This window comes from Charadrius vociferus, unplaced genomic scaffold, assembly GCF_000708025.1.
Source record: "Charadrius vociferus isolate BGI_N301 unplaced genomic scaffold, ASM70802v2 scaffold251, whole genome shotgun sequence".
Taxonomy (NCBI): Eukaryota; Metazoa; Chordata; class Aves; order Charadriiformes; family Charadriidae; genus Charadrius; species Charadrius vociferus.
In genome coordinates this window covers 2,009,424-2,033,870 of record NW_009646963.1, presented here as the reverse complement: position 1 = coordinate 2,033,870, position 24,447 = coordinate 2,009,424, and the positions used below count along the sequence as shown (strand labels likewise).

Sequence of the window (24,447 nt, the reverse complement as noted above, 5' to 3'; positions counted from 1 at the left end):
AACTTCCTACTTTTCACTAGTCACGGGTAGACAGACACAAGCAGCCAAGACGGAGGAACAGGAAACTGTAGGGAATAAATTAAAAATGTTAAATCATGCATGGCACATACACACAATCTTGAATGAAGAAGTTGAGTTTCAGCCTATACTGAGGGATGACCTACTTCAAGTATCTCCTCTTAGGAACGGGAGATCAAGAGTATGACCAAAAGCCAGGCACACTGCAATGCTCAATCATAACTTGAGTTCATTTGGTCATGGAGACAAGCCCTTACGCATTTAGTTCCAATTTAAATCCCAAGTTACATATATACAGTTTAATTGAAGCACTTCCACATTTAATTTAAACAAAATAAGCTTTATCAGAAAGTTACACAAACCCAAAAAACTTTATTTTTCAAAACCATACTTTATTTTTAAAGGCTAAGAGAAGTATTCAGAACTATATTTCTTAAGCAAAAAGATTCACATTTCATACTGCAGGGTCATTAGTATGAGAAAAAGCATTTGGGGATTTATTTTTTGCAACTGTTGTTGAGTTCCTACACCAATCCAGATTTATTTAAAAATGGTAACATCAGTTATGGCTTAAGATACAGAATTACAAAAGAGTAACATAAACATTGACACTCAAGTGGTGAACAGGTAACTATGGTCATTTTTCCACAGAAAGATAATGTTTTGGCTAAGACAAAAGCAACAACTGTCTTTATTGGTAGACAAATGAACTGAACATCATCAGCATAGACACTGCTTCAAGGATACCCAATGCTGTTAACCCACAAGCATTAGAAGAACGTTCTGTCTGCTCCAATTACTTCACCTTTTCCTCCGTATCACAAGCCTCAAAAACATGGTAGTATGAAATCACAACAACTACTTTTTGTTTTGTTCTGTTTGGGGGGGGTGTTTGGGTTTTTTTTTTTTTGGTTTGTTTGTTAAAAAAAAAGGAAAAAAAAAAAATGGGAAGACTACAGTATGTGGGGAAGCTTTACTAAATGCAGCAAAGAAAGTGTGTGTGCATGCCAGGAATGAGCTTTCTTTTTTATTGGGGTTTTTTGGGTTTTTTTTTTTTGTTTGTTTGTTTAAAGAAAAGGATACAAGAAAAGATGGAAGACTACAGTATGTGGTGAAGGAATAGTCATCACCTCTACAGAAACAGCAGGACTTTGGCCAAGAAATTTTAATCAGTAAGCATGTAAGGACTCAAACACACTCAGAACACAGAGCTGCAATTTTGTTGGGTATTCTCCCCTTCACTGATTTATAACTCTGCATTTACATATTCTGGATGGCTTGCATTCAGTAGGACAGAGGTAGTGATGGGAACAAGATTCCTTCCCTAAAGTTTCTAAATAGATGAAACCTGGTAAGCATGGCCCCAAGGAAGGGCGAGTGCAACCAGTGGAGGACCTGCAAACTGGGAAAGGACAAGAGCACGAGCACAGACAGTAAGCTGCTCTCCCATACCCAGACTGATAAATAAAATGTTACGTAAAGGTGCTGGACAAGAACTGAGCAAGTAACAAAACCTCTGTGGCCTCTGCAATATGTACTTCATGCCAGGTTGTGCAAAGGATAGGACTGTACCCTTGCTGCACAGTTGTGGTGATCAAAACATTACATTACTTGTAATACCACCAGAAGTTCCAGTGTGTAACTAGCTAGCATGGTTATACTGATAATTTTAATAGCTATATAAAGTCAGTAACCCATTTAAAAAAAAATAAGGACTTGTATATTTGCAGACAATGCCTTTATCCAGTTAATTCTTCAGACTTGTCCCACCTTTCCTATTTGTGACTAGGCCAACTTAGGACAGACTTCAACTGTTGAAGTTCCTTCCTCTTTGCTCACTAAGTGTAATTAAAAAAAAATCCAAAATAACACAACAGCAGGTTTTTATCTTACACTCCTGGAATATTACAATTTCTTACAGGAGAGTTCACTTAAAGGAAACTGTCTGCAATACTTACAATTAAAGGTTGCAACTCTTGGACAAGGAGGGATGGTTTAAACTAGGTCATCTGAATATAATCTGAGTGCTATAAACCAATCATTGAATAAAGTCAATGCTTGGGGCTACAGAGCAGTTCTCCTTAGAACACCCCGTTTCTCTTCTTAAGAAGATCAGAGGTACAATGGTTTGTTTTATTGCAACACTGGCTAGCCAAATCCAATCCTTCCCATTCAGATATGATTTTTAAGATCCAGGGATTTTATGGTTTACTGCCAAATTTGGCAGACAATTTAGTGATGAGATTCATGACCTTGGGATTGTTCTGGTACTTGGACATATTTGCTGGGTTCTGGGCAACATCTTGGAACGCAACCATAACTTCTGGATCCTGCAGGACAAAAAGCAAAAAAGTTAGGGTGTTTATAAAACAAGTCTACAAGTTAGTGGTTATATGGTTCCAACATGAATCCAGCCTTGCTCAGCTTTTCACATGACAAGAGCAGATTAGAGTTTTGAGCAAGATGTCGCTAAAGAGAACCCAATGACATAGTGCATGCTGTTAACGCTGCATCAGTGAACGCCAGAGTAATTACTGAACTTGTTACAGTAATAGTGCTATGTGTGAGAAGGGGCATAAGATAAGGTTTCTTTTTCCCCAAACAGGAGCCAAACACAGCCACGTCTATTGGATTATTTCTATTCAGGCATCTTCAAATACATTTTGAAGGATGCAGAAGCTCTACGTGTGTAGCACACACGATAGGATAACCCTTCTCTGAGCAATAGCTGCTACTCATCCCTTTCACCTCTGTTCCTTCTAGCAGCAGAAACTTTACTCTGCAGGTAAACGATGTGGCAATGTTTGGCTTTTGAAAATGCATTTAATTCTCAGTCATTCCCCACCTCCTCTGAGAAATCACAACTGGGAAAGAACCACCTTCTCTCTCATCACACTACTGTGTTGCAGTTAATAAATACATTCACTTATACAGTAAAGTCAGTGGTCAAAAGAATACCAACTTCATCTTCTCTATTTAGTATGAGAAGCATTAATACTTTTTTTCTGTACTTCTAGTATACCTTTGGTCTCCATTAAGCTAGAAATGTTTTTAGTAATTTCACATGTGCATGTTTTGTACAGTGCCTTTTAATAAATCTGTATAGACTGATTTTACATTTCAGCTTGGAAAAAGGTTTCCATTGTAAGCAACTTCTGCAAAGATTCAAGTTTTCTTTAACCCAGATAAAGTGCAAGCCGTTTATTATGTCCAATACAAATCATCTGCATCAGCTGTGATTTCATTTGCTGTTCTTTCTACCGCATTTAAGTAGTTTCACTGGAACATACAATCTTCCCTAGACTTCTAGCCCATTGCTACTGCAGATGTATTCTTTAGAAACCATCAAAAACCAACTGGTGTCTTCAGAGCTGTCTGGCCTACAGTAACACCACCCTGTATCTATTCTATCATCAGACACAGACAAAAGCTGTTTAACAAGTTTGATCCAAAATTGCATTTGGTAGGTGTGGACTCCACTGAAATCACCCACATGGTTCAGTCATGTTTTATACGTGTTGGGAACCAAGAGTCAAGACTTATGTTTTGTTAGAAGGGTTTACAACTGTTTTGTCCCCCTTGCAAAAGGGAATCTGCAAAGCCCATGAAAAATAGTATGCTGATATTCAGAAAACAGACAGACACTAGATATATTTTCTCCACTTTACAGGATTCCTATGCAGAAAAAAAAAGAGATGACTTTCACAACCTCAAATTTCTTGAATTTCCAATTTCAAAATAGGGCACATGCCTGTAAAAATCACGTCATGCTGTTAAATCTGTGTTTTCACCTGTATATGAATCAAAACCAAAAAGCTGAGTAAGCTTAGTCACTGGTTTATGTCAACGCACACCTAAATGAATGTGAAATATCCAATTATGTGTTTTATGGTCCTATAAATTCACAGCATGTGAATTATTCAGTACTTGCGCAAATCCCTAAACGTCAGACTGTGTTTATAAAAAAATGTTTAACATATCCAAGGTTTCACATCAATGAGTAATATTATCTGAATGAAGTTTAAGACTGAAGATATCAACATTTCCATAGGGGAATATTTAGTACATAAGAAGTAATGGGAACCATTGTGTAAACAGCACTAATGAAACATTCAGTTTTCTAATGCTGTTGTCCTTAGTTGCAGAAGGATGAAAAATACTAAGGAAAAAGTTATCACTATTCTTTTTTCCAACAAAACATTTTGGTGCAAGGCCGGGCGTAACATATAACTACATGTCAGATAAGGAATCCATAGGTTCATCTTACACATCACTCCTTTTGAAAAGAACTTATATTTGACCCATGACAGCTCTCCAAAACACAAATGTCATGTGACACAACAGTTGCACATGCGAGACAGGAAGTACTACAGAACCCTCCAGACAGCTAAAACAGTGAAATAAGAGAAATACACACACAAAAATTTCAGCCAATTCTTCTGGAGACTAAAAAGCTTAGGGGCAAATGAGCTAAATTACCATGCATTAGAAGTCACTGCAAAAGGTCAAAAATACTACTGTTAAGAAGCTATGAAAATAAATGCAACAGAAGTTTTGCCACTTTGAGCCTTTTATGCTTAAAAAGGCTAGTATCAGCCACAATTGACAAAAAGAGAAGAAGGAAATATCCTGAAGACAATAAATGAGAATTTTTTTGTAACGCCTCAGATAACCTATGTAATAGCTGCCAGCTACCATTATCCATCAACATATTCCATAGCTGCACTGAGCAGAAGCCAAGCAGTAGAAACTACTGTCTTTTTTAAGACTAGAGTTTACACTGACAATTCAGACAGGACCACAACATAGCCAGTTGGACATTTAAGGAAAAGGCGGCAGTGCAAACATAGGTGAAATGCCAAATAAATCATATCTAGATGTAAAGTTTGTACAAAGAGGTCAGGAAGAGACCCAAGGTTTTGCTGACAGGCTCTACATGTTAAAGCCTGCCTGCATTATCAGAAAACATTGTCAACACATTCTTGCAACACAGTCCTACAATCTGTTGGGGTATATATAATCAGCATGCAATGGAATCTTCTTAAAGGGATGTGGCAAGCGCTTAACATTTAGCTGCACCTCAAAGCTCTGTTTTCAGCGACTCAATTTCAAACTCCTGTATTACATCATAAATTAGCCAGCTAACAAATAGAAGGAGAAGTCACAGGGGTTCTTTTGGACGGTTTGGATGCCAGTCAACATTGCTGACTGTGCCAGGCTAAGTAAAGGCGTGTTGCCAAACATGAGAAACCATTAAGGGAATCCATAAACTTCTGCATGGTAAGTGATGCTTTTTTTGTGATTTCAGGGCATACCAAATAAAAAGTCCCTTGCGATGCTTTGATTTAGATCAGGATCATAGCTGTTCAATGAGCTGAGACCAACACGTAACTCTAGCTTCTGCACAACAATCCAGAAAAAGTAACAAGACACTTGATGACGTTAGTACGCAAATATAACTATATAGCTTAGATTTTTCCTAGCCCACCTGCCCCTAAAACTGATGTTGTCAGATATGTTCTATTTAATCTGGTGGAATAGTTTTCTTGTGTAACAATAGTCATGACATTGAGCAATTAATTAATTGAGCAATTAATAAAGCCCACTGGAGAAGTAAGTTTTGTCAACATGAATTTAGAAAATGCCAGATGAAGAACTATTCTGATACTACTTTGCCTCTGGTAAAAACCAAACACTTAATTCCCTAAAGAGAAAGGCAATTCTCATCTCAGTATTATTGTAATATATTGTGTTGCAACAATATTAGCAATCTTTTTTTTGTTTGTGTATAATTATCTCACCACAATCTGCATTCAAGAAAGGAGCAAGTGAATTATACTGTGTGGAAAATAACCCTTTAAGAGACTCAAAAGAAATGAAGAACTCTACATAGCACATAGTTTTGTCTATTGTAGGCGAGTATGGGGAGGGAAGAAGGGGAGGCGCCTTTAATTAGGCTCCCATCAGTTTGAAAAACAGCTAACCTTGATTCCAGATAGTCTGGTGCCACACACACAGAAGGACAGAATTTCACAACAGAAATAAGCAAGCATCCCATTGCTATGTAGAAGGTCACATCTTTCTTCCTTCCCTTAGCTCATAGGCACTGTTCTTCCCTCCTTCAGAACATTTAGCTTTAATAAATACTCACCTGCATGGCTGCAAGGACTTCTGGATCACTGAGAATCTCATTGAGGCCTGGCATACCTGCCATTCCTGGCATACCTCCAGGCATAGCCCCAGGAAATCCACCTGCAAGCCCAAGACAAGAAGTATGCATGATGAAAAACATTTAATTCATCTATACAAGAGGCTCACTGAGAGAGCCCAAGACATACTTCCTTTCCCACACCTTTAAAGCCATGTCTTCCATAAGGCTACAGCTGCTCCACTGAATGCAAAGCAGGGTCTTCACCTTCTCTTTATGTGAAGGCCTACATCTTATTTCATCCATGTTTTTAACTCAATTGAATAGGAGGCTTGTAATGAGTGTCGGGTTTTACCACTTTGTACAGAGTTGCAGTTATTTTTCTTTCAACACAAGCTAACTTACATCAGGTAGGTCTCAAGCCCAGGAACCTAAGGAGTTTGAACGCCTGGGGTGAACAATTCAGGGCAAAAGCAGATCAGTAGTAGTATGTTCCAGGCACATTCCACACTTGCTAGAAACTTTTGGTTTGAAAAAAAATTGTACCACCAAAGGAAAAAAAAAATCCCTGAAGCAAAATGCTTGAGGACTGTTTTTGAATCCTTGATCAGCAGCTACCCCAGCTGTGCTGAGCATGGTAGATATGGTCTCTCTGGTTGCCCTGACAAGCTGATCTGCTTGAAGCATGCACACAGCCTCCCTCAGCTATATCTCAATCTTCAAGAGCATTAGTACCCTTGTTTCTCCCCAGTCTACTGTACCTAAAAATAACACGGAAAGCCCAATTTTCGTGGAACTGTTCAAGGACAGCTTTTCTATAAGGTAACTACCTCCTTTGAAAAACTATTCTGTTTAACAACAGCTTGCAACCAGCACAGATTTCCCTAATATTCAATCCAATTTTTCAACTTTAAAACTATTGTCCTTAAGCAGAATGGGTCCAAGGCACCCTGGGTAATTTAGAAAACATTTGTGTACTAGTTTTTCAGCACATATTATTAAGGAAGTACTGTACCTTTGTTGTTTTCTCAGACCTAAATCCTTTCATTCTGTTATCCATCATTATTTTCTGTCTTTCCTCTACTTGCTACCCTTTTCTCTTTAAGAGAAAGAATCCCATCCCTCTTCCCACTATTGCTCAGAGTTATTTGTAGACAAGTTCTAAACTTCATAGAATATTCTTCTCTCTGCCTTGAGAACAAACACTATAAAAACTGTGGTTATAATACTGCACACAGAAACATACAAACATAAAACCCCAACAGTCACCACTACATCAAGTATTGGTGCTTAAAACCAAAATACCTGGAAAGCCACCTGGGAAGCCACCAAACTGAGCTCCTCCTGCCTGTCGTCTTGCTTCTTCCTCCTGCAGATGAAAGTACATCATTCCAAACGAAGTAATGGAACTACAGCCTGTTTTCTACTGCTCAACTGGTTTTAGGAGAAAAAAATAGCCGAGACTGTTTCAGGCAGGTAGGCTGTTGCAATAAACAAATAAAGCACTTTACTAGGTACAAAACTACCGACAAGAAGTAGCAATGTCTACTCTTACTTTAGTATGTTTTTGCCGATAAGTTATGCATAGTACGTTTTTACTCAGTATGAACTGTATGATTTAAGTGGATATGCTTAGAGCACACAAGTTATCTGACATTCCTGAAAACAGGGAACTTGATTCCTTGGAATAAATATGGGGCAGTTTCCTATGGGAGAAGCGATGTTTTAACAGCTGGCAATAGGAGTGTCCCAACAACGTGCCAACAAATTGCTTGACATGCTAAAAGACAGCAGTGGCTTGCTAATACAATAGTTTATAATAAGGCATATGACAAGTCCTACAATGGTTCATAGGGATCAAACATTCAAGAGTTTGGGCTCAGGGGTGTTCTTGTTTTCCAGTATGAACACAAATACTAAGCTTCAAGCTACAGTAGTTTCCAGAAAATTAAATACAGAAACTTAATGGTTATTTTAACTATGCGCTCTTCCAGTGGTTGCCTCTGTCTCTATTCTTTTGAAACAGCTGACATGGAGCAAAAAAAAGCACAAGAAGGAAACAGCATTCAGGCTATACAACAATTTACCTCTGGTCAGCTTTGAATTCATAACCTCAGGTAGTCAAGTTGTTTTTATCCACTGCAACACCCTGCATCTTTGTAATGGATGCAAGAGCCTCTGTACATACTTCTCATACCCTTTTCACTGCTTTACCAAACTTTCATTGCATATCTCTAGAACTATCTGTACTCGATTTGCTTTTCCATGTTTTCATTTCTTCTGCATCTGAAGCATATCCTGTTTAGTGCATCCTGATACTCAAAAGAGCTGAATTTTGAGTATTGGCTGTATTTACACATTTGCACATTAACTTCTAATTTACATTTAGTGAGAACAAATGTATACACACACAACGAGCAAACCAGGAAGCCTGTGACAAGGCTCAAGAGCAATCCATGTACAATACAATATCATTGGACTTGATGATCTTAAAGATCTTTTCAAACCTAAATGATTCTATGATTTGTTTTTAGCACCTCAACTTACATTTCTAGAACTCCCACCCCCACCATATTAAAATATGTCAGTAAAGCATGAAGAAAAACCAAGCAAACCATATCAGAAAGTGAGGAAGAGAAGCAAAGTATTATTTGAATTTAAAGCCTCCCACTTCAGGAGACATAAGTACTTGAAGTGAAAACTATGCTGGTACAGTCATACAATAAGCGACCCCTTGAAATACATGATTAGTAGAGATTCCAGATCCTGTTTTTGTTATAAGCAATAAAAGCAGATGCAGTACAATGCCGCCTTCTCCAGATTTCATTATTGGTCAAGTAATCAAGACAGAAATCAACTCCGTAAAATTTAATTCTAAGACTTAAAAATGAAAGTAATTCTTCTCTGCAATTCATTTTAAGCAAAATAACTACGACACTCTCCAAATATCAAGAAATATTAAAGCCAAAGTACTCACCCTTTGTGCTCTCTCATGCTCCTCCCGTGCCTTCTTCTCTCTTTCCATTCTTTCCTTGATTTCCTTCTCTTCACGTTTCCGCTCATACTTTCGGCGATGTTCAGCAATTTTCTGAGCCTGTTACAATAGAATACCAAGATTTCACATACATTTCTAGCATACCACATAACGTATTTCAATACAAAATACATGCAACCATAGACATCTTCTTTTACCAATTCTTAAAAGATTTGACTTCACATCCTAAAAGCCCTTCTGTTTTAGGAGTCGTTTGCTACTTCCTCTCTAGAGCCATCAGTTATTCATGTCTACTAGGCTCTAACTAGATTCACCAGAACATGGACTCTAGTATACTTTTTTGCTATAGAGCTCTTGGACTTGCACCATAGTTAGAACCTAAACACGTTATCACTCCACATCCCTTTGTGCTTTTACGCTGAAATATTAATTTCTTTAGGACTAAAATCAGCAACTCCCCGGAAAAAGGAATTTATACCGGCACAGCAACAGGAAGTATAATTCCCCCTGCACAGAGATGCACCTTAGATACTGTTATTGCTGTTCCAGATGCCTTTGCATCATATACAGTTAAATGTAAGCAGACCAAAGAATACCTGAACCAAACCAAGAAAGGGCTGGTGGGGAGAAAGTCTGCTTCCTACTACTACCTTTTCTCAAGTCTATCAAATCTGCAGCCCAGCAGAGGAGAGTAGTTACCAATGAACTCCCCAAGGCTCCTCATTCAAGGCTCATTTTAACAATAAAACACTAACTGCAGCACTGCATTCCTGAAACCAGAACATATCCTAATACAGCATTACAAAAAATGGTTCATGATTTCCCAAACTGTGCAGGATGGTTACCCTGTAACACTTCTGTGACTAAAAAACACAGCAAAATCAAGGTGTAAGAACAGACACTAACTACTAACGGACACTCTTCTATTCTTTCAGACCACCCTTTAAACAAAGAAATGATTTTATAAGTAGTGAAGTTTCAATACAATTTATTTTAGCCAGGAGATATTCATTCCATACCGCCCGTACACCTGTTGAGAGAAAGCACACTTGCAGGCACCAGGACTGACTGGTATTAAATGCAGTACCAGTTGGTAAAACCTGGTGTTATGGTCATTGAATAGTTCACTAAGAGAGAGAAGTTTTGGGTTTTTTTAATGGCACATAAGTGTTTTCAAAGTTCTGACTTTAGTTGTTTGCAAGTATTTTTCTAAATGAACCAAGAACTTTTAAAATTTAACTCCAGATTTTTGGCTGAAAGTACTACAAGCTAAAAAGTGCTAGGAAAGCTGGAAGTGAATAAATTAGGTGAATGTATCATCTTCACTCCATAAAGATGAAAAAAAAAAAAAAAAAAATCACCCCTGATCATCCATTTTCCCTTGAGCTACATACACAAATTCCCCACAGCTGGCAACTGCACATCCATGTATCACAGAAGTACTCTGCTGTTTCTGTGCATGGGCAGATTAACTGGGAACTAAAAGGTTTCCCCTCAGCCAAGCATTAAGTATACGTCTTATAAAAAAGGTTGAGACCTAAGACCTAATTAGATTTACCACAGATCAATACTCGCCAACACAGAAGACTAATAGATTATAAGAAGGTTTAAATTGCTGTTTTGCTGTAGACGGTGTCTTTTACAAAGGTGTGGTAGGAAAACTGAAAGCTGGTTATTAGACACAGGAACGTTTATGCACATGGTGGGTTAACCTTGGCTGGCTAGCTGCCAGATGCTCACTAAGCGTCTCTTTCATTCCTCCTCCTCAACAGGACAGGGACAGAAAGTAAGATGGAGAAGCTCCTGACTTGAGATTAAGACAGGGAGATCCCTCATCCACTACCATCATGGGTAAAACAGACTCAACATGGAAAGGATTAATTTAATTTATCGCCAATTAAAAATAGAGTAGGATAATAAGAAACAAAGATAGATCTAAAAATCACCTTCCCCCCACTCCACTTCTTACCAAAGCTCAACTTCACTCCCTTGTTCCCCACTCTTTATCCTCCTCCCCCCACCCCAAATGGTGCAAGGTGATGGGGGCTGCAGTCAGTTCATAACACTGCACCTCTTCACACTTTTCACATCCTTCCTCTTCACACTTTTTTCCTGCTCCAGCATGGGGTGGCCCCCCCAGGATGCAGCCCTTCACAAACTGCTTCAATGTGGGTCCTTCCCACAGGCTGCAGTTCTTTAAGAACTGCCCCAGCGTGGGTCATCCCTATGGGGTACAGCCCTTAAGCAACACTGTTCCAGCATGGGTCCCCCATGGGCTGCAGCTCCTGCCAGAAAACCAGATTCTGCATGCGCTCCTCTTCATGGCCACAGTTTCTGCCAGGAGCTTGCTCCAGCATGGACTCTTCATGGGCTGCAGCTTCCTTCAGGGTGTATCCACTTGCTCTGGCATGGGGTGCTGCACAGGCTGCAGGGTGGATGTCTGCTTAGCTGTGGACCTCCATAGGTTCAAGGGGGACAACATGCGTAACCGTGGTTTTCTCCATGGGTTGCAGAAGAATCTCTGCTCCCGTGCCTGGCGCACCTCCTCCCCTTCCTTCTTCACTGATCTGGGTGTCTGCAGGGTTGCTTCTCTCACATTTTTTTTTCTTTAACCCCCTCTCTCACAGCTGTTGCACTGTGTTTTTTAACCCTTTCTTAAATATGTTATCACAGAAGCACCACCAGTGTCACTGACTGGCCCAGCTTTGGCCAGCAGTGGGTCTGGTTTGGAGCCCACAGGAACTGGGCCTGTCTGATATAGGGACACCCCCATATGTCTTTTTAAAAGAGGCCAGTCCTGCAGTCTCCACCTCCCCCAAGCCTTACCACTTAAACCCAATACAATGCAACAGCTGCAATCTGTGGTCTGTCAACCACTTTAGAGGACTATGCACAACAGATGAAAAAGAAAGCCTGCTATGAACAGTCTTACATTTTTTTAAACAAAAGTTCTTCCTTAGAAGAATGCCGTGGTCAATCACTTGAGAAAAGCTGAAAACCAGTCTTACAGAGACTATGCTGCCCTCATGGGGTAGACTAATGAAAGTACAAATCACAGCAAAGTGCTTCCTTTGTAAAACGTGTTTAGGATGAAACTTTGATCAATTCAGAAACATTTGGAAAAAAATCCATTATCACAGTGTTCTCTTGCTCTTCTGAATGTTTTAGTCTAGATTCTAAAATGCCTGGCAAACTTCAACTACTTCAGGTTCTTCTGTTAAGATTTTAGAAAAGGAACATATTATTCCATAGTTCAGTTACACGCTCAGCCCCAAAGACTCAATTTCTCTACACACAGCCATAAACAGCTGTGATTGAAGACAGAAGTATTTATAAACTCAGTCTGAAGTGTAAGATGACACATGAACACATTCCCCCAAAATAATGCATACTGGAAGAATCTAAAGGCAGCAACATCACTTAAACAAACAGAAGAGGAACCTCCATTATGTCTCCTCACTTACTCTTGGTTGCACCTCCTTCAGCATGGCACTAGCATCTTCATCATAATCCAGTTTACAAGCTAAGGCAAGATCATGAGCAGCCTCCTCCCAGTGACCCAGAAGTCTGGAATTCAGAAGATACCAACATTCAGAAAGAAAAGAGCAAACTAAACTCTTTTAGCTCTTCAAAATACTTACAACCATGCGGCATTCAGTACTTTTACCTGCAGCTTTATAGACTTAGAGAAGTTTAAAGTTTAGTAACCATGGTGTTTTCTGTAACCTGCATGCTACCATGCCATTAGAAGGTATTTACTTGCTTCATACCCTTACAATAAGTTTTGCTCAAAGCAACGATGAGGAAAAAACCCTCAATCAGCTAGTGTCATTGTTTGCTATGAACAAGAAGGGTTTAACAGGGAGAAGGTACCCTACCTAAACACATGAAGCACACTAATAAATACTCTGCACCACTAAGCAAATGTTCGGGGTAAAACTACACACTCAGTGTTCTGTACAAGTCTACACCACTACTACCTCAAGCTTAAGTGGATTCTCTTTACTCAGCACTCAAACATTACAGTTAACTAGGTGCACCATGTCTTAGTTGAACAGGTCATACAAGCTACTGTGCACACTTCTTAACTATTCATTTATGCAAACTCTTGATAACCAAAACTTTAAGCAAAGGGTGGTATTCCTAAATGGTAAAAGCACTTCAGTTTACAGACAGAGGTGTTAATCCAAACTATGCTCATCTTCTCACTCTTAGGCTCCATGTTGTTCACTAAAACTGTAGACATTAACAAACTACTCTCTGAACACTTTAAAATGCCTTTGTTTGGAGTCAGTTCTATTAGCATTTATTCCTTCCACTTTTATACAGACTGTAAAAAGTGTCACCTTACTTTTTTGGGGTTGATTTATTGTCATCAAGAAAAAAAAGACAGTAACTAGAGTTGGGGGAGGATGCACACTGGCCTAATGCCATTTTAAATAATTACATTGTTTGCTTAACACCACTCTTCAATTGCAACAAATGGTTCCCTTAATAACTAGACACTTTAATTTACTATGTAAATGAGCTCTAGGATCTAATGGGATAAGGGCAGCAGAGAAATGTTTAAGAATTATAGGTTTGTAAATAAAAACTAAGTGAAAGTAAGACCTCCAAACACGTAAGACCTCCAAACACGTAAGACCTCCAAACACGTAGAAATCATAATCTTCAGTGAATGACTACAAAATGCTATTCAGAACAGCAGTAAGCCACTAGAAGATATGTTAAAAAAAAAAACCCAAACAATTATAAAAGAAGACAGTGCCAGAAGGACTACTCATAAATTGCCATCATCATCCTTTTTTTCCTGTGAGCCATACACTCAGCACAATGGTTTCTTGGCTCATGGCTACTGCTCTCAGGTACAAGACAGACAGACAGTTCAGAGACAAAAAAGAGAGAATGCATTAACAAAACTGTTCTCCACAAGTAAGTAAAGAGAGTATCAATTACAGGTGCAGGTCATTACCTATGCGCTTTCCCCCTCCATTTGTAGGTCTGTGCAGAGTCAGGATTAATCTTGATGGCTCTGTCACAATCTCTAATGGCAGCATTTGGCTTCTGTAGTTTCACAAAAACACTGTGTGAACAAGAACATTTATTGTACATATTGAAATACCAAGTTACTAACTTAAGCTGGAAATAATTCTGGATGACTAACAGGCAAGCCAGTGAGATGATACACTTCAAGAGCTGAGTTCAAAAAGATTTTGTAGTGATAATGGAGTTACTGAAATTTAGTTCCCCCCCATCACTGTAGGTGAATCATAGTAAGTAGCAAAAGCACTCATTGTTCAGACTCAAGCCTTGCCAGCAATAACTACTTTAGTGCACAAGGAAAGGATACATAAATGCAAAGGACGGTTCAATTTCGTGGTGTTTGGAGTCTACAGCCAATGGCAAGTAGTAATTTGAACAAAACAACAACAATATGCATGCCATATTACATAGTCTTTAAAACAGTAAGACAAAGAAAACACAGGCCACAAGGATCAATGGCTAGAATCATCAGGAGGTATAAAACAAGATAGACAAGTCATCAAAATTAAATGAGGTAAAACAAAACACAAACCCAGAAAGTAGGCCCAATCCCTTGTCAGTTAAGTGAAATAACTGCAAATTTTACAATACACAAGCATATCAGATTAACTAGTAGGGCAGTACAGGCATTTTAAATTAAAAATCTCTGAAGGAAACACTAAACAAACATTCCTGAATTGAAAAAAGTATTTGATATTCAAGATACTCCAAGTCAGAACTTCTGCCCTTTTACATCTACTTGAAAACAATTTATCAGCAATTAGAGTGCCTGTAAGTAACTTCATCATTAAGGCTTGTTATAAAGCAAGCACAAAGTGACACATCCACTTCTAGAAACAAAGAGATGGACAACATGTCACGAAAACTGTCTCAAAGCTACACCTCGCTAACGAGAGACTGCTGCTGGCAGCACAAAACTCCTAGTTTCCCAAATGCACACACCCCCAACACCAAAACCCAAGTCCCCCAAGAGGTGGATTATTCACAGCATTTGATCAGCACTGCTGTTGCACTGCAGGTTTTACAATATCCTGCTATACTGTTTGCTTATTTCTACAAAAGACCAAATGAGGTAACTTTTAAACTTCTCCTATCCCTCTTATTTTTCATTGCTAGTCCCAGTCTTGAGAAGACATGGCACTGTAAGAGGTTTCAAAAATACTACTATGATGGCAACAACAGTGTAATAAGATACAGAAGCGGTGTTACATGCAAAAACTTTGATATGGAAGGAAAAAACAGCAAGGCATGTACCAGTTTAGATGTACTAGAATGGAACAGATAAAGGACACTAATTAACCACATGAAAGTCATCAGAAGTTGAACATCTCTTTGAATTATACCTTGCTATGGAAAAGATCCACTAAGCCATCAAATCATCCATGGTTAGTGATTTTTTTTGTGTAAACGGAGGAAAAGAAAATCTGCGAGAACTTCTGTAACCCGTAAGCCTTCCTCAAGAATTAGGAGGATAAACGTGTTTGTGCATTATGAACTTAGGGCTACCACACATGAAATGTGACAATGTTCCCAATGCATTATATGCAGTCCAGTAGATGTGATTAGCAGTAAGGTGGGTATTGAATGGGTTGAGAAATAGGTGTGTCCTGTTCAAACGTAGGACTGTGTCATGGTTTGGGCCAAACTGACCACTGGGCGGAACAACAGGTGCTCTCCCCTATCTCTCTTCAAAGAGAGGCAGGGGGGAGAGAGAGAGAGAGAGAGAGAGAGAGAGAGATGGAGCAGAACTGGATTCCAGATCTGGATTCAGGATCGGGATCAAAGGCAGATGAACAGAGTCCTCCTCGGACACCGGCCATTGAAGAAAGAGCCCTGACCCTTTGATCTCTAAGCTTTTATACCGAGCATGAGCCAGATGGGGCAGAATACCCCGTTGGTCAGTTTTGGGTCCCCTGTCCTGTCCGCTCCTCCCCGCAGGTGGGATCCCTCTACGCTTTTCCACTTCCGACCCCGCAACAGGGCAAATAACAAAGTTAACTGCCCTTGGGTGTTATAGCAATAAGTATAAGCAAGAGCCTCTCTGCATACCATTCCTTGGCATCAACTATAAACATAGGTCTCTCATTACTCTGAGAGCCAACAGTTTCTGGACAATATGCTGTTAATTTCAGTAGTTTAAAAGAGGCCTAGCTAAAAAGTGAAGTTACAGAACAGAAAATTGATTCTGTTTTACTTCAAACCAGGACAGACTGTTGAAAGGAAAAAAGTCTACTTCACAGTGAACGAATTCATTTAGCAGGTACAACAGGGAGAGAATTCACATGATCCACAATTAACTTGGCATCTAAACAGGACATGATTTCACTCATCATCTTAATCCCAGAATAACCTTTAGATTTTACAAGTGTTTGTTATCCAGCATTATTCTAATTCAACATACCAAAAGCAATACTACCACAATGCATTTTGGAACATCATTCTGTTACTTACTCCATTATCAATATTCTGTATATGGCTGCTTCAGCAAATCTGGATAATCACATGTAAGAGAAAATCCATGAAGTGTACTTTTCTCTCTCCCTCATGTGGTTTAAGTTTACATAGATCCTCAAGTTGCCATTATATTTAGGCTCTTTAAGGAGCCTATTTTCTTAAGGAAAATAACAGAACAGGCAGAAATGTAAGTCACTAATTTATAATGACTCACCTTGCCCTCTTGGCGTACAAGATGGCCAGACAAGGATTCAGCTTGATAGCATCTGTGAACAAGTCAACAGCCTTCTGCAGTTCACCTAAATATGAGCACCAGTTAAGTTTCAATCATTAGGCAATGAAATTACACCTAGATTGCCAAACCTGCCTTACAGGGTGTAAGGCACTTCTTAAACGGAACATTATCAACAAAGGAAAATCAATTTCTCCCTCTTGTGATGTTACTGAAGTACAAACTCCATAATTAAAGCTAGAGGGGAGGAGAGGCTTTTCCCAGTTAAATTTGTACATTTAACTTTGCATGCAATCAAACACGAAGTCACCTCTTTATTACACAGCTTTTTACTGCACTAAGACAAACCACTAGAGATGCTAATCATAGAATGTAGGGAAGTACTATAATGAGCAATTTGTAATTAAGATGCCGCAGTACCTCATTCCCTCCCACCCTGTCCAAAACTATAGCTACATTGGGAAGACAATACTTAGAGAAGCTTTCGCCTTCTAGTTAGTTTTGGGTATCCAACAGGAAGTGGGCTTTCTCTTCCTTGAAAGCATTCAAGTTATCCAAGATATTTACTTCCTTTTTAAAAAGGAGAACCAAACCTAATGTCCTTGAATATGTACTAAAAAACAATTTATCACCTTCACTTAGAGCATTTATTGCTTCAATCTTCTTCTCATTAGCTTGATCCATCATCTCTTCAGTTACCTAGGAAAATAAAGAAAATAAAACACACACACAAAACCCAAAAGCTGTGAGAGTCCGGGCCAGAATTACCATGCTAAGACAGCACTGAAGAAGGGAGCTCTGGTCTTCTGATTCTAGGATCTTGTCTTTAATTTGCATTGAAATCACAGTTTAAGAAAAATTAACTTTGCTTTCAGCTTGGAGACATTAACCACCATTATTCTTAGCTAGAAAACAGTCAAAAGGTAAGTTGAATAATGGCATATTTCTACATATCTAGTTCTCATGAGTGTTTTGATAATTTTTTTTTTGGTGTTTTCTGACCTGATTCTCCTCGCTGAACTTTTTGATGGACTCTAACCTTGAATAAGAAAAGACTGTGGTTTAAAGACAGTATGTTTCTACTTAGGAGAGCCAAACAACAAAAGAGCCAAACAGCTGGCTACCTAGCTAACATGGTACTCGTCTCCCCTCAGCTGCTATCCTTGACTAAACTCAAAACCTCTCCCTATCTTTCCTACTGCCACAGACAATGAAAATATTGTGCTTACCTCCACATTTTCATCTCCCATTTCTTGAGGTTCATCATTGTCTGGTTCAATCACTCCCTCATTGTCAATTTCTGGGGGGGAAACAAAAAGCAAGATTAAGCTCCATCTACAAACAGAGAGAGGATTTCCAGAACCATGTTCAAATTGGTGAAATGTGATAAAGTCATCTGTTTTCCATACCTAAGTCGCTCTCTTCACTTTCTGGCTCAGGTGATTGAACTGGCTCCTCTGGCTGTTCCTCTGCTTTGCCCTGAAATAGAAATGTATTTGTAAGCATACATTATTTCTGTCTGATATTCTAGTCCCACTCTAATAAATAACAATGCATCAGAAAATCCAAAATTAATCTTCAAAGCATCAGACTGCTCTGCAGCTAAACTGTTTTATTTTTAAGATACAAATCTCCTTTTCCCTCCTCTCAGATTAAGCCTATCAGTCATGCAAATAATTCAGAGCCCAAATTTTGATGCATGAACTTCTATTATTGGTAAAGTCCATCCTTCAAATTGTGTTAATTCAATCATCAAAACCAAATAATCCAGATAATACCCAATTCAGAACCAGTTTTGAAATGAATACTAGCCAATCCTTTCAATCTTCCTGCCTTCCCTCACACATTCTCTGGATCAAAAATTGTCTTAATCCAATACTCCAAGCTAGGGTCCCTTAGCAGCAAACAATAAGCTGGTGTCGACAATCAAAATATTGTTTCCATTTGCCAAGGTCAGAAGTCTTTGCTGCTTATACATACTTAGGAAAACATTTGAAAAAACATTCTATCATCTTCTAATTACAGTACTAATTTCCTCTGAATAACTTAGCATGTCCTGCTTTATCACAGACATAAGCTGCTTGCCTGCATATTCAGTATCACAGACTGTACTCACTACATATACACAATCCCTCCATATAGTTCTAACCAGCCAGGATTTCCAGCATCCACTGCCTTGTTAAATCCAAAAAAAAAAAGAATTCTACTTTTTCAAAAGAATTTCAAGCTTGGGAAAATCCTGCTATAAATATCTACAAGCCAAATTTATTATTTCTCTTAAAACAAATGAACAAAAACCAACTAAAAACTCTTCCACGATACTGCCTTAAAAAGTTGATAGTTCAGCTGTTCACTCCATTACCGATCACGCTCACTAATATTTCTTCCCATGCAAAGATTATAATTTAATCCACTAATGACTATAGATGAGGTTTATAAACAAACAGTGAGAACATAAAAAAAAAAAGAAATCAAGACTTTGTGTGGCATTTGCATTGCATAGAACATCAGGCGTTCAGGATTAGGGAAATGGAGCATGATAACATTTGAAATAAACTAGGAAGCCACCTGTAACAAGTCATCTACAACATGCAATGGGCTTCAGACGGAACTCTCACAATCACTCACCCTAGCATACTGACCTACCCTATTTGAATGAAAATTGACAGCAATTTTTTCCCTCCTGCTGTTCAGCGCAGAGAGTCTAAATGCTAGTTTTCAATGATAAATTCTTCATATCTCACCTTACTTGTCTCCTCTGTGGAAGCATTGGCTGGAGCAGGTGGTATTGTGCCTCCCATACTTTTCAGCAAAACAGAGAAGAGAAAAAACAAAACATTAAGATTATCAGAAGAGTGACATGTTTTATTGATTCAAATCCTGCTGATAATCTCAGCTTTTTGTTGTGACACAAAACATGATCCAATTCACTGTAAAACCAGCAAATAAAAAGCACACATCCACTGTGCTTTTCTCAATGTAACATAGTGCCCACTATGTCTGTTAGCTCTTTCACCTAGAACCCCGCTACCACTTGTACTGATGCACATCACACACCACCCACCCACTCTTTCTCACAAGGAAAAGCTGCTTCCTTGGCTGAAATGGATTTTCTCATTAAAACGTAACTTGTATTTTAAGTCAAAACTAAATATTATTATTATTATAGATATTACTAAAATTAGAATTATTTTTGGAACAGAGGTCAAACAAGTTAGGAGAACCCTAATGGCCTAAAATTCTTATGCAATTAAAAAATTGCTGCCCAGAAAACAATTTCATTTCGTTTATGTATTTCAATATTCTGACCTTTGCTTAGCTACAAGTTAAGAAGCATTCTCTGTATAGACAGCATTCTTTCAATATAGAGTAAACTTCTATATTATATCGACTTTGGTAGCAGCCAGAAACAAGCATAGGCTAAATTCTCCAGCTGTTTCACGTAACATCTAATCATACTTAATGGCAAGCTGCCACAAGGACTACCATTCCCATCCATCCTCTGTCCTGCATTCCCATCTACTGATAGTTTTCAATTGTTCTGGCCATACCCACTCCAAAGGGAAAAAAAAATATTTCTATCAACTCAGCAGGCTCAACCAACTCCTTAGGGGCCCACGCAACTGGTAAGACATGATGCAGGGGAGAGGAGAAGGAAATGGGCAAACAGGAGCGGGCAGGAGGAACGGGAAGGGTGCAGGACTATCTGCTTTCAGCAATTAGTGCAACATAAAACTATATCCTAAGGATGGTATCCTACAGCTTCTAAAGTCAGGCTGATGCAGTCCTGTTCTCCCCTCTCTCCTCCCTCCTGTCACCAGCACAACCTCACAGTCAAGTCCTAAACTGGCTGAAAACAAACCTGAATGGGAAAGGACAGGACAGGGACAGGGATGAATTGGGAAGAGAGGATAAAAGAGGGAAGAAGTGGTGGCAGGAGTCCTGGCACAAAGCCCTGCAGAAAAAGGCAAGCAAACAGCCCCCCACTACCTCTAGTTTACAAGGATAAACTGTCAAGATAAAATACCACAAGTTACAAAAAAGGCATCTTCTGAAGCTATTGCAAAAATCTAGATGTGTCCCTGGAACGCTGATTATTACTTAATCTCAGCTATACTGGAAGGACTAAACAACTGCAGTCATAAATTGTTATAGGGCTAGGGAAAAAACACAGTACATGTAGTTAACTGTTCCCCCTTAATTTTTATCCTCATAGGCTGACAGTAGGGCACGTAATTTTCTACCAGTCTGCAAGAATCAAAGAGTTTTCTCTAGGACTACAGTGACTGTCTAGGGAAGCCTTGGAACTTCTCCTGCACAAAGGAAAACAAAAATTCTGAAGCATTTTAGTGGTGCTAATAGGTAATATCCAGGGTAACACAATGCTCACAAGTTAAGATCCATCTAATGCTTGTTGGCAACATATTTTTTTTTTCTTTTTCGTTTTTTAAACAGTAAGACTCTTTCACAGCCTGGCTTACTGGAAAAAGACTGAGAATTCTCTAACTCAAAAAGTTCAATAACATTCCCAGCTTCCAATCATGTATTTCAGAACAGTTCAAGCTAAAAAAACCACAGGAATCAAATTCTTGAGCAATTCCAAATTAACAGTTTCAAAATCAGATGGTTTTAAGCCTGACACCTTGAATCATCTCAAGGCCAAAATGGTGAGTTTCCTCTGCTCTCTTCACATCCCCCCCGAAAACCATGCAAGCTTAGAACAGTCTATGAGATATGTTTAACTAATACATATGCACATTTTATAATACGTTATTGCATGAACTGCCAAGGGTAAACAGTTGCACTCCTAGTCCTTGAAAATGTTGTTATTATCCAGTTACCTTCTATTGAATCTACAGTTACAATCCCAGAACAATTCAAAAGCAAGTTACTCCAAAATCCCTTAAACCATTATTTGATTACAATGATTAAATGCACAGCAAGGATATATGCAAAGTTTGCAACGTATTTAACCTCAACAGTACACAGATATATGAGACACTTGTAGGAAAAGGCAGGTACGGAGCTGTATAAACAGCGCACACACACAAAAAAAAAAAATTAAATTAAACCTTTGTGCTAAAACAGAGTTGTGCAATTCCAGTAACAACTCTTGGGAGCTGTCAGGACTCCACTGCAACAACTACTCTGTACTTCCACTCATCACAGTGATGAGAAGTGCTGCTTTTATGACTTGTTGGAAGAACTGCAACTGTTATTTCTGCATCCCTTTCATCACTGACAGCAAAATTATCTTTAGAGAGAAACTGGATTACCAAGAATTCAAAACGGTCAAATTCTATTTGAACAAAACAACAACAAAAAAGGCAAAAAGCCCTGTTCATCAATTATGGATTCTGTGCTTTACTTTTAAGGACTGCTATTGTTTCTTTGCTCAATTACAGGTTTTTGAAACACATTCTCTTTAATGACTCATTTTATAACAATTCGTGTCAAAATATTTGTATTTTTATGCAATTATGAAAAAGCAGGCATGACTAAAAAGCCATGTCAAAACACTTTCCAACCATAATCGTACAGTAGCGTACAGTTTCTATACAGAGAGCATCTATTTAGAAATTAAATACAAGAGCTAGACAGAATAAAGGTTAGAAGATAACAAGTACATGAAAACAGGAAAGACAACATTTCTGATGCAACATAAACAGCTAGTCAGAAATAAAGCATCCCACTCTGGCTCTATAAGCAGGTAGCATCATTTAAGTTAGAATCATTAGCTTTAAGAAAATAACCCAAGTCAATCATCAGAATTTTAGTTGAAAAAATTATCGATGCATTTCAGTATCATTTAGTCATCATTCTCTAATCACTTGCAACGTTACCTTGAGGACTAACCCTATGTCTTTTACAATAATACAGGTAAGCCAGACAGAGGTGATAAATATGAGGTAAAAAAAAAAAAAAGGAGATGAACTCATTGAGTTTATTTCCACCTGAAGCCAGGCCATGCTAAGTTCCAACCACTTTCCAAAGAATGAGAAGACCCTATAAATGCATTTAATAGTCATACTGCAAACAGCACTATTACGGAAGAGGGGAACACATTAGACTTCCAAACAGATTGACATGAAAAGTCTACCACTCCAGATATCCAAGTGTATAACTTGCTCAAATACGTGAAGAAAACCAGAAAACTTAAGAGAGCTACAGGAGCTCTTACTTTAACTTCTGAGATAAAGATATCCAGTGAAGATTTTACATGGAAAAAAATATTCCACAGTTGAAAACCTAATTTTTATACTTATAATACAAGCATCCTTCTATTAACTGAATGTAAACTCTAAAAATGAATCTGGCAGTTAGAGCCCTCCCCATTAACATGCAGGAAGTTACAAATCTGATGATCACCTTTCCATTCCCTAATGTCAAAAGAAGTCAGTGTTCTACCTCTCCCTCCCAAAATACTCCGTTCACAGCTTCAGAATTACGCATCAGAACAATGGATGTAAACTAGAGTGAGGCATTGAAGTCTTTTGCACATTAGCAAAAGGAACTAAAGACCTGCATCTCCCTCCTAGGCCTACGTGCAGCTACTACCAATACCGCAAACCAAGCTTAGGTAAAGAGTTGCGGTTTTGCAACCACGCTATTATTCAGATACATAAAAAAATTTAAACATCACTGTTAAAAAAAACCCCAACAAGTAGTTCATTGTAGCCATTTTCATTATATGACATACTGTGAAATGCCAGTATTTCATTTTATATATATATGCACACAAGCCCCCACCAGTTTTTCAGCTAATTACAAGTACTATACAGCAGAATATACCATTAAAATACTTTCAGATTAAAATTTAAAGCAAATTTTCTAAAGCAAATCCCAGTTTGTCACTAGATAAAAACCTTCCAATTTCCCCTTTCGCAAAATGTGTTATCTGCAAGGACTTTCTTAACTTCTGAGTCCTTTAGAGTACTGAGCGCTGTAGCTATGAAAGCCAGGCAGAGGCACCCTAGCTAAATTCAGGGGTTCTGTGGGTTCTTTGCCAGCAGCAAAAGACCTCAACCCTTCCAACCTGGTGTTTCTGGGCACTCAGGATGGAACCCAAGGATGTTTATATTGAGAAGCATCTGCTATGACAGGCCACACGTGCACAGAAGACTACGTGCAGAATAAATGGCAGCAGACGTTTGAAGTGCATCACAGGGGAGCAAGACTTCAGCTACTTAATACATGAAACTTCAAGGGGCAAAGCACGTTTTTGGGGCGGGAACCATTCCACGTGTTAAACTCTCAGGTATTATATGCTTTTGGGTACCAGGATGTAAATCAACGCCACTCACCTCCCCACAAACTCGGCTCTTTTTAAGACAGGCTGCTGCATAATGCGAGAATTAGCTCGGTAAGTATTACTCTGGGGCTTTCCAGTCTGGAAAGCTGAGCCACTGAGATGGCCGGGGGCAGGCTTTTGCAACGGGAATAGCCACAGTTTAAAAACAAAACAAAACAACAGATTTTTTTTAACGCTCGAGCTGTAACCACGCCGCGCCCTGCGGCGGGGAGGGAAGGCGGGAACGCACCGGAGCCGCTCCCCCC

The 24,447-nt window shown here is 38.8% G+C and overlaps 1 protein-coding gene across 1 annotated transcript in view; it reads right to left on the bottom strand.

The window, feature by feature from the left end:
- Window positions 1–1,874: 1,874 nt before the first annotated feature.
- Window positions 1,875–24,447, bottom strand: part of ST13 (suppression of tumorigenicity 13 (colon carcinoma) (Hsp70 interacting protein)) — a 25,057-nt gene continuing 2,484 nt past the window's right edge. Inside the window, exons 2-12 of the mRNA XM_009895252.1 lie at window positions 19,635–19,692; window positions 18,300–18,369; window positions 18,120–18,190; window positions 17,523–17,589; window positions 16,873–16,957; window positions 14,134–14,244; window positions 12,626–12,728; window positions 9,144–9,260; window positions 7,472–7,535; window positions 6,170–6,270; window positions 1,875–2,348 (exon numbers count right to left, since the gene is read on the bottom strand). Coding sequence (XP_009893554.1) covers window positions 2,220–2,348; window positions 6,170–6,270; window positions 7,472–7,535; window positions 9,144–9,260; window positions 12,626–12,728; window positions 14,134–14,244; window positions 16,873–16,957; window positions 17,523–17,589; window positions 18,120–18,190; window positions 18,300–18,369; window positions 19,635–19,692 — 976 coding nt within the window. The 3' untranslated portion in view covers window positions 1,875–2,219. The remainder of the gene's footprint in view (window positions 2,349–6,169; window positions 6,271–7,471; window positions 7,536–9,143; window positions 9,261–12,625; window positions 12,729–14,133; window positions 14,245–16,872; window positions 16,958–17,522; window positions 17,590–18,119; window positions 18,191–18,299; window positions 18,370–19,634; window positions 19,693–24,447) is intronic.